General features: G+C 33.2%; 1 protein-coding gene across 2 annotated transcripts; it reads right to left on the reverse strand.

Annotated features, from left to right (window-relative positions):
• Positions 1-3841: 3841 nt before the first annotated feature.
• Positions 3842-10459, reverse strand: LOC137831011 (nonsense-mediated mRNA decay factor SMG7). Of its 2 annotated transcripts, none has more exons than XM_068638493.1 (8): positions 10179-10459; positions 9219-9334; positions 7858-8463; positions 7623-7745; positions 6853-7082; positions 4847-6765; positions 4616-4739; positions 3842-4417 (listed from the first exon to the last, which is right to left on the reverse strand). In XM_068638493.1, the coding sequence occupies exons 2-6, from the start codon at positions 9288-9290 to the stop codon at positions 4869-4871; spliced, it is 2928 nt and encodes a 975-aa protein (XP_068494594.1). In that variant the 5' UTR covers positions 9291-9334; positions 10179-10459; the 3' UTR covers positions 3842-4417; positions 4616-4739; positions 4847-4868. The 2 variants fall into 2 exon arrangements, with proteins under 2 accessions (XP_068494594.1, XP_068494596.1); XM_068638495.1 differs by having other exon boundaries at positions 4616-4749; positions 10179-10388.
• Between the last annotated feature and the right edge of the window lie 460 nt (positions 10460-10919).

The raw sequence follows: 10919 nt of genomic DNA on the forward strand, positions 1-10919 counted from the left end.
GTAAGAACACAATCAGTCAAACCACACAACAATAGATTGCTAGTATTTTAAAATTTCACATACAAACATATATTAAAAATAATTATACACATATATTTTGACAATTCATATAATATATTCTCTTTTCATCCATATGTTCACATGGATACATATTCAATTCCTTCATTAAACATTTGAATGTACATAAATATAGACCACACATGCATCTATATAACAAATTATATTCACCAAAGAATATCTATTAATACCTTTTAGAATACTTGTATTAACCAAGTCCTATAAAAAATTAACATTGTTCTCGCCAAAACTCAGGGTTGGAAGCTTGGAGATGGTCTCCGAGGTGATCTTTCGTAATTGTAGCTTTGGGATGCTTGAAGATTACAATGAGATGAAGGGAGCTCCCCCTATTTACAATACTCTGACAATCAAGTTAGTGAGAGCATAAAATATCAATGTAGCATGTATTGCATAGAATAATACTTGCCTTTGCCTTTTGGAGGTCATCCTCTATTTATAGAGTTTTTCATCAGAATAATATCACAACAGATTCAAATAATAACAATCATATCTTTTATCTTCAGAATAATATCGCAACATACTAAATAACAATCATATAGTTTATTTTCATAATAATATCACAACAAATTAATTAATAACAATCATTTTTCGATTATCTCACATCGGATTTATATCCAATTAAGATCATATCGGTCATTTTACCAATATAATTCAGACAACACACAACCCCCTAGCCTCGAGCCGAGCGAGCAAGGCGATGAGGCTATAGTCAATGTTTGCATTACAAGCAGTTTTTCACGTGGTTCAAGAAACTATATGACAAGACGTGGGTATTCCAGTTATAATTGCGGTCTGATCATAATTGTCAGCCAAGTTGTTTACTAGGCTTCTGCCAAGATTTCACCAAACTTTCGTTAAGTTTTTACTTGCTTCGAAGGGATTTTATCTAAATGGTTGGGTGAAGCTTAATTGATATCTTGTGAAATAAACTTGACCTAAAACGTCAGTAAGACAGATCCATCGTGAATCGTCAAAATTTTTATAACAGTTATTGTCCTTACCTTGGTTGGTTGAAGTAGTCCCACTGTGGTTATCATCAGCCAAGATGGTCTGATCGTGGAAGTCGTTGCCAAGTTGATCTGATTATAGTATTTAGCCAAGTTAGTCCGTTCGTAGAAACCGTCATCAGCCAAGTTGGTCTGATCATAAGATTTAGCCAAGTTGGTACACTTGTAGAAACCGTTGTCAGCCAAGTTGGTCCGATCATAGGATTCGTCCAAGTTGGTCCACTCGTAGAAATGGTTAACGGTCGAGTTGGTCTGATCTTAGGATTCGGCCAAGTCGCTCCGTTTGTAGAAATCGTTGACGACCGAGTTGGTCCAATCTTAGGATTCGGCCAAGTCAGTCCGTTTGTAGACCACACATGGATCTATATAACAAAGAATATTCACCAAAGAATATCTATTAATACCTTTTAGAATACCTGTATTAACAATGTCCTATAAAAAAACTAACACCTTTATAATTTAAGCATACTTGAATTCCATGAGTTCATGTTAAGTTTAAGGTATCTGTAACTCATGGCATTCTAGATGTGCAATAAACTCTTCTTCAACTTCTCACTACTTAAGGTTTTAATCTGTGATTTAAATACTTAATGAAGTCGAGATATTTTTATTATAAATTACACTAGTTAGGCACAAACTTAAACAATAGTTCACATATTTTACATATTTGTGACATTGGTTTTCATACATTTCATCCATGTATAACACGACATAATCATCGTATATACATTCCAACTCAGATTATATTTCATCATTCATCCTACATGTAGAGTTCTACATCTTATCATGTGCATTATCAATCACATAATAATTTATACAATCGTATATCAAATTTATTATTCCCTATCTAAAAATAATTTCAATTCATCATTCATCACACTATAATAATATTTAAAATAAAATAGTTTGATAAAATATAAAAAAATAGTGAAAAATAAACCATTTTAGTATTTATAAACATGTAAAATCATATTATTTAGAAACATTATATTCCTTCTACCACAAATTTTGCTTTCTCAACTAAAGATATGTTCACGCAACAACTTCTCAATCCCCCAAGAAACAAAACTCTCAAGTTTTTACTAAGTTAAATTTCTCTCAACAAACAAAAGAGTCATCAACAACTAAATTTCTCAGGTTTCCAAATAAATGAATTTTTCTCAGCAAACAAATGGTCACCCAACCACTATATGAAAAAATCAATTCTTTATAGTTGCACAAATTGTGCAAAATTGGTCTTAAAAAGTTTAAGTTCATTATCATATATATAATTAAGTAATTATTTTCTCAATTAGACCATTTTAAACCAATTTGATTTACTTGTATTGTTCTATATTTTTAACTACCAAAGCATCCATCATCCTACTAGTGCATGTTTCTAGTTCAAACATTATTATAGTCTTATTCACAAAATAAATATGATTAACCTTAATTTTATCTCTTTACCAACATATTATTTTATATTACAAACTATTTAGAATTTCACATACACATACTATAGAACTTCATCATTTCCATCACCTTCAACAATTCAATATCTCCTTCATACAACACATTACAACTAGTGATGTCTATTAAAAACATTATATTATAAACATAAAATCAAAATCATAAATCTAATAAAAAAATTATCATCACGTATATTATTCATATCAAAACTCAAAATTCTATGAATGTTATCCAACAAAACACATTTTCTACACAAAATTTTCAACATTGTGATCAAGTCGCATCTACAACTTAAATCATCTATTCTAAGATGCTATCAAATTTTAACTAGCTTCCCTTATATGTTTATTTACTCCAAAACAAATTTTATGCCTAATTGTCAAACTAAAAGTATCATTGCAATCCTAAGTTAGTAGAGGTTCATCTTTGTGTCTCAGACTCATAATGCAAACACAAAACTTACTCTAAACACAAATTTAATTGAAAAATATCTTCCGCTTTCTTTTAGTGTTGTCTATTAGTTACATTCAAATTCATATTTTATTAGTTACATTAAGACAAATTCATATTTTGATAGCCAGATAACTCAAAATCTTAGGAGAAATAGAGAAATTTTTATTTTAGAAAAATCATGATTTTTATAAATAAAGTTTAAATAGTTAAAGAAATTATTTATATACTTTTTAACTTAACTATTAAAACATTCATATTTTATTTAATTTAAATCAATTATATTTTTAGACCAAATTAACGCAATCCTTAGATTGTCTATCTCCCAAAAACACAAACTAATAACTACCTACTTATTAAAATATTTTTCTTTCATTTACACGTCTTTTTAAATATTAGGAAGTTTTAATATTTGGACTACGTTGAATAACATGTCTTGAATATTATAAATTTTGTAATATAATTTTTTTTAGAACTGTGTTATGAAATATAGGTGGACCTTCTATTATGTAACCATAATAAACAAAATACTCTAAAAAAATATTATCATCCAATAAAACTAGATATATAAGTTTATAGTTATTGTTAAACAGAATTATAATTATAATTTCTAGTTCTATTTATATCTCATTTCTCTAACTTAATTTAATTTATCTAAATCTAAATTTTTTTCATATTAATATTTTCACCTAATTTTTCATTGTCTCTTATTAAACTTTTATACATGAAAATTAATTATTTTAGAGAAATAGTTGGTTAAAGTGAAATCTATAACATCCCCTCCATTTCCATCATTCAACACATGAAGAACATCAAGAGAAACTAGGAAACGAAACAAGTAAAAATAGAAAAAGTGGTAAATCCGAGAAATAAGGATAGATAGATTATTGATACAGACCAAGATGGATGGATATGCATTCAACAATCCACCAATTTATTTTGAAGTTCGAGTGAAGCCTCGACTTAGAAAAAGAGAAAGTGAACCATTATACCACTCGTCATACTCAACACATAATAAGAACCTTAACGAAGACGCGACAACTAAACACATGTGCTCAACAAGTGAGCCCCATAATGTGAATATCCCATTATCCAACTTTGACACCCACTTCTTATCTACCAACCTTCCCAACTATGTAAAATCTGTAGCACTGCGGCAGAAAAAAGGGCTAGCACTATGGACCACTTGCAACCAAGTGACGGTAACAACGATTTTTTACAGGTGCAACATTATATGACGTTTCCACTATAAAAGTGAACAAACCATTGCGACACCACCAATCCCAGAAGATATAAGCTCCAAGACAACTGAATAGTCTTTTATTTATCACCACCTATCCACCAACCCAACCAACCAGACAAGGCATTTACTTTGAACGGTAAAGATGCATGTTTATCTTCCTTCATCCGGGGACCGAAGAGCTCATCATAATCTGTGATCATTTGTCAAAAATGTTAAACAACTGAAAAATACAAGGGGTAGAAGTATAGGTTCCCCGTGAGACTTCCGCAACATTATTGGAAACAAACAATAAGACCAAAATTTAGTGAAAGAGTAGGAAGGTGTGACCTGCAATACTGTCCTCGTTTAAAGTTGTAAATATCAACAAATAGAAGAATTTGGTACTCACCTTTTGTATTAGCAAGTGCCTGCAACAAGCCAAGGCCAAAGAAACTCCAACAACATTCAATGACGAAGCAGCAAAGTTGGAGTTTGATTGAGTAGCAAAAGGATGCAGCACATTCGCAATATGCCTTCAAGAACCTCAAATACATAATTATATTAGCAACAAAAAAGAACAGGGCAAAAGACAAACAATAAGCAAATAGAAATACAACATGATCCACACATAGAAGCATACCATCTATACTCTGATACTGACATCACACAAAGTAACGACCTGTCCAGATAGACTGTCCTTGAAATTGCTCAGGCAGAGGAGAAAACTGCTGATTTCCAGCTGAGAGCTGCTGTGGCTGCAGCTGCTGATCATGATGTGATTTTAAAAGATCATAATTTTGAAAATCTTGCCAACCATTCTGCTTCTCTGCATGAAGAGGCAGAGAATGAACTTGTTTTCCAGGAAAAGGAAAGCTGACATTGGGACTGAAGCCATTACTACTGACTAGCGGAGAATTTGACTGAGAGTAGTTGAGAGGACCATTGGAGCCTAATCCTTTGGTTGATGATCGAAAATGATATCCATCCAACCAACTGTAATCATCCATCATTGGATTCCCACTAATTGAATCTGAAACAGTGGATTCAACACCTTGCTTGGGAGGAAGGTGACTGAAACCAGGAGGAGGTCCAAGGTGCCTAGTTGGTCGACTGACTGGGGCTTTTCTAGAACCAACTGGCAAAGCTGATGCTTTTACAGCTAAGTTATCAGTAAATACTCCAGAAGATGCAATAGCATCAACTTTTGATGGTACTACAGAGTCCAAAGCTTTTGAGACACCATAAAACATGCCATTGGTATCAGCAGCACCTATAGATTGTTGGTTAGGAATAGGAAATGAAACATGGTTGGAGAAGCCAATAGCTTCTTGTACACCAGGTTTCATTGCATGCCCATTCTCAAATATCCCAAGACCTTTCAAATTGTTAGCGATAGAAATTTCCTCCTCTAACCACCTAGATGTATGTAGCTGAAGTGGTTGCATGTGTTGAGGCACCATACCACTACCAGGAACGGATAAAGTCTGATGACCTAGATTCATTAGAGGACTAGGAGTAGAATTAACATGAAATTTTAAATCCCCTCCAGATGCTTTTAGAACAGGTTCCAATCCCAGATTGGGTGTCCATGATGAGGCAACCACATCAGCTCGTGTCTCAGATACTATAGGCTTAAAAACAATAACCTCATCATCTTCATCACCTTCCATTTGCTGGTGCTGGTTTGACTGAACAATTTCCAACTCTGATTTGTCAGCAGGTTTTTCTTGTACTAACTCTTTTGCATTCTGAATGTCTGAATAGGTAGGAAGAACAAAATCATCTGCAGTTTGAGGCTCAACACCAATTACAAATTTCTTGGCCTTTGAATCAAAATATATCACTTTCTTATCAACCTTAACAACATTCGCTAAAGCCTTCCCCGCAGCTAAAATCCTTTTGACTCGAGCTTTTCTTTCCTTGTCACCATCACTTCCAATGGAATGCTTCCTTGAAAAATCCAAGATGGTTTGTGCAGGAAGAAGTGGAACAAATCCCCTTAACTCAAAGTCCTCCCACAAAGCATGTCGGTTTTCAGTTTCCCCTTCCTCATACCTGCTCATGTTATTAAAGCAAGTCTCCTCTTCATCATCAATAGACATAGGCCCAATGGAAAGCAGCATATTCAAGAAGAATACACAACGGTTCCAAAATTCAGATCTCAAATTTGCCTGACTTTCATCCACATCATTGCCTGCAGCAAGATCTGGATAACAAGCTAACCACTCAACAAAAACCAAAATGCCTGGTAAAAGATAACTAGAAGAAGGATCACGCAGCTGTGCACATCTCTCTATTATGTAACCCATCAATTCAAAAGCAGCAGCAAATGCATTCTGAAGCAAAACAGCACGCTGTACAATTTCTGCATAAGTTTGACCTTCAGATTCCTTGTTCACATTATAAACTGTAAATACTAGAATGCAAACAATTCTAACAATGACAAGTGCATTCTCGGTAGCATCTGTCCCAAAATTCAGCTCTTCATCTTGTCCAGAAGACAAAAGCTCACGCAGGTCAGTGATTACAGCAGCAAGAACTTCAGCAAAAGTCTCAAGGCTATAATGAGAAACAAAAGGTACAGGTCAGAGAAGCATATGAATCAACAGTGAAAATACATAGAAAGAAAATGTTAAGAATATACACCTAGTGCGTGTAAACAAGATTCCATTTAGACGGATAAAGCGAGTGCAGAAGTATATATAAGTTTCCTGTATAGTGGATGCTCCTGTTTTAGGACTGGCATCAACACTAGTACCCCTTGTTGCAAGTTTTGCTTCCCCTTTTCCTCTTCCTTTACCCGTTACTCGTGCAGAAGATTCCTTGACTGCATAAGCTTTAGCATCACCAGATAGCTGAGAGAAACTTTGACGATTCTATCATGAATTATAACAACAGCTAGTTAGAATAATTGTAATGTAATGCACCAAAAGGATCACAGACAATCGATGACACAAGGGTGAAAACAGAAAAAAAATTAGCACACCCCATTCACAAATATAAATAATAAACATAGAATCATGTTGAAGGACGTATTCTTTAATCCCAAAGTGGTCGAGGCCAAAGCATGTTTCTTTAAAGATCTTAATACTACCAAATTAATACAATTATGTAATCAAAAAAATACATGCATGAACTTCCCCTAAGATGTATACTGATAACATGGCTCCACCACCATGCAACTACTCTTAATATATAATACGATTCTTTAATACACTAAATTTCCAGCATTGAACAGTAAGAGTAAGAATTAGTGAATCTCATCCTCATAATATCACTTTAGTCTGCAAGCAATAATCATGATATGACATGGCATCAAGAAGATGAAAGGCTGAATTAAAAGCCAAAGCAAAGAATAAAACACAAAGTACTTAAACAATAACAAGAGCAAAACCATAGTGCCATGATCACATTACCTTATCAAATGCAACTATCAAGTTTTCTCTTGCAGTCGTGAATGGACTATCTACAGCCAGACTACGAAAATACCTATAAATAGTCACCAACATATCCCCAGAGTATGAAGCCAACAAAGCAAGCTGGAAAAACAGACTCGTTAAAATGGAATATAAAAACCATGAAACATAAGTAAAAAAATCTATAAAGCATGCAACCATTAAAAATCACAATGGATGCATGACTGCCAAATACCTGGTGATGGGGGTTTCCACTAGAAGGCCACAGGGATGCAGCTTGCAAGTAGTAACTAGAAGCTGCTGTATACTCCCGGTTTTTTGAATCACCTTCACCATACATACCTTTATAACGAGCAAGATCACCCAAGTATATCAGACAACGATGACAAGCTACTAAACCTTTCTTCATCTCAGCAGATTTTTTTCCATCTTTCTCCATCACAATCCGATTCTCTGAATCCTCAAAGTAACCAAGAGGAAGACCATACTTAGCTCTGATCTTCGTAATAAGGTCATGGTAAAATCCAGTTGCTTCTGAAAGAAAAGTCTTAAATTGTAGCCTTATTTTAGTTATCCGGTCAGGTCGTGCAGGGCCTTTCACTCCCTGAGATGGGTTTGCACTTGTAGAAGAAAGAGAAGCAGCACTGAAGTATGCTCTAAACTCCTCAATCCGCTTATAATGCAACTGCCAGAGTGCATATTCAATATTGTGCTGCTCAGAGAAAGCATGATCCTCAAGAATTATTGCTTCATAATTCTCACGCATCTGTTGCCAAGCATTTGGATCCGATGGAACCCGCGCCTGAGCTGACCTCCGACGCTTATTCTCCAATTCAAGGTTCTATGTAACAAATAATTATAATGTTACAAAACAGACCTCTAGTATTCCTTTTACCAAAATTCAAGGTTCTAAGTAATAAGTAATTGTAATGTTACAAAACAGACCTCAGGTATCTATATCTCACCAAAAAAAGGTAATGTAAATCAATGTTAAAAACAAGAAAACCATGGCAAACAACAGAAAGTAAAAAATTCTGCGAATTTTTTGTTTCAATGTATAGTTATGCATTTTCATGTTCAACAATTCACAGTCAAAGAACATTGAGAATTCTTAATTAGTATATTTATTTACTTAGGCTTAATAGTGAGGAGCTTGACATTGAAAAACAAATCACTGGAGTTGCAGTTCAATTCAATGATTGGTTCCAAAATGAAGACATTTATTACTTAATGCCATTTTATTTTATAATGGCATTTTCCCATGGCTAATTTTATCATAGAAGAACTATTGCGAAAAAGAGATTTACCAAGTCAGTAAGCAAGCGAATTTCAACTTCATAGAATCTAAATTTTAAAATCATTACAAAATATCTGAGTAGGATTAACAATCAATATTTTAGCAAAACATTCAAGTTTTAAATTGAAAATAAACCACGATACCAAGCGAGGCATTTTAATCAATGAAGTAAACCAGATTATACAAAATTTACACCAATAAAGCATCGCAGCAATTTAAATCGCATTGCTCGTTCATCAATTTTTTAAAGTTTCCCTCAAAGTGAATTGCCACAAAAAAAAGGGTAAAGAAGGTAATACCTTTTCATAGAGGCGTTGGGCACGCTCCCTCGATGAAGGAGCAGACATTTTATCCATTTCTATTAACATCATCCATCAATTATTTCTTGACTAACCAGACTCAAATCACATCAATCCTGCAAAAATAAATTATACAATTATAAATTGTTCACTTCAATGATTCATGGAATAGTTAGCAAGTAAACTGATCACAGACTACCAGAGCCTCCATTCAAATTAATATCTTATATTCATACTTTTTGAAAGAAAAACTGAAAACTAAATGACAGACCAATTGAACTTTAAAAATGAAGTTTGAATTGAACAAACCACAGACGGTATTAAACAAGATATAGCATAAAGTTCTAATAGAAACATGCTTCACAACTGAAACCTCCGAAAGTCAAACTCAGAACAAAAGTCCAGTAAAACAGACTAATTAAGACTTCAGAACAAATATTGTTTCAGATAAAAACAAATAAAACAAAAACTTAGGGTATCAAAAACTGAACCCACACAAACAAACAACACACAGCATAAATCGATCGCAATCATACGAATCTGCAAAACCGCAATCAGACAACCGATAAAAAGTACCAAAAAATCGAAAAAAAAGAAAGAATAAACAATAACAACAACAAAGCAATAATCGGAAACGCCTCGACATCTTTCAGACCCCAAAAACAATTCATGTACTTCAATTTCACAAACTCCAATCATAAGATTCGTGCAAATTCGAATGTCAAAAGCTCCGATTCGCAGAGTAATTTAATAATATCGAGAGATAAAAAAAACGAAAAATGAAAGGCAATACCAGATCTGCAAATCCTTCAGCGATAAATCGCACTAGAACCAATCAATTCCGTGATTTCACAGCAGAAGCAAAAGAGAAACAATAATTGAAGCTTCGCAAAGCAAAAAATCAATTAAACAAAGTAAATACAAAAATAAACAAACGGATAAATAGATAACAAAACTGACCTGTGTGGGAAGGGATCAATCAAGAGCAGGGGATTGAAATCGAGAGAGGAATGAAGAAGGTCTTCGTTAGGGTTTCGGTTGAGAGAGAGAGAAATAGAGAGAAAGTTTGTTGCGGGGTCCAAAAAGAGATTATGAGACGAGGAAATTCAATTCAACGTGTTTGTTTCTCTCTTTCTTTCTCTCTCTATCTCTTATTGTTGTGGTGAGTTTTTTTTTTTTTTTTCTTGGGCGGCCATGCCAACACAGCGTTTAAAGGAACACTTTTCCATTCAGCAACTTTCAATTCTTGACCTCTCTTCCATCTTCTTTTTATTTTCTTAGTTGTTTTCGGTGTATTTGTATTTAAAGATTTTTCAATTTTCATATGTTGTAAATTTTTATCTTTAATCTTTTAAATAATAACAATAATAAGTAAATAAATTATGTTAATATTTTTAGTTATGTAAAAACATATTAAAAAATCGTTTTTATTCTTTATTTTGTGTTTATAATTCAACTGCTGTATTAAAATCAGTTTCTCACGTCTTTCATATTCTTCTTTTTTGGGTATGTTTGTATTCTACACACAACTAATGTTTGCAATTTGCTGTTAAATAATGCAAATTACCTCAATTATAATTAATTTAAATCATAAAATATATTGATCAAAACGACAAAACTTCCTTTTATAACTTTCTTATACTTTTGAAGGAAAAGTAAAATAAATTTATTATAATATTATATAAAATATAAATATAAATA

This window comes from Phaseolus vulgaris, chromosome 6 (genome assembly GCF_000499845.2).
Source record: "Phaseolus vulgaris cultivar G19833 chromosome 6, P. vulgaris v2.0, whole genome shotgun sequence".
NCBI classification, from domain to species: Eukaryota; Viridiplantae; Streptophyta; class Magnoliopsida; order Fabales; family Fabaceae; genus Phaseolus; species Phaseolus vulgaris.

Excerpts from the sequence above, each read along its gene's own strand:
- LOC137831011 (XM_068638493.1), bottom strand. The coding sequence starts at position 9,290 with ATGATGTTAATAGAAATGGATAAAATGTCTGCTCCTTCATCGAGGGAG. Across the intron at positions 8,464-9,218 it reads CCCAACGCCTCTATGAAAAG|AACCTTGAATTGGAGAATAA; the intron begins GTATTACCTTCT and ends TTTGTTACATAG. Across the intron at positions 7,083-7,622 it reads TGATAGTTGCATTTGATAAG|AATCGTCAAAGTTTCTCTCA; the intron begins GTAATGTGATCA and ends AATTCATGATAG.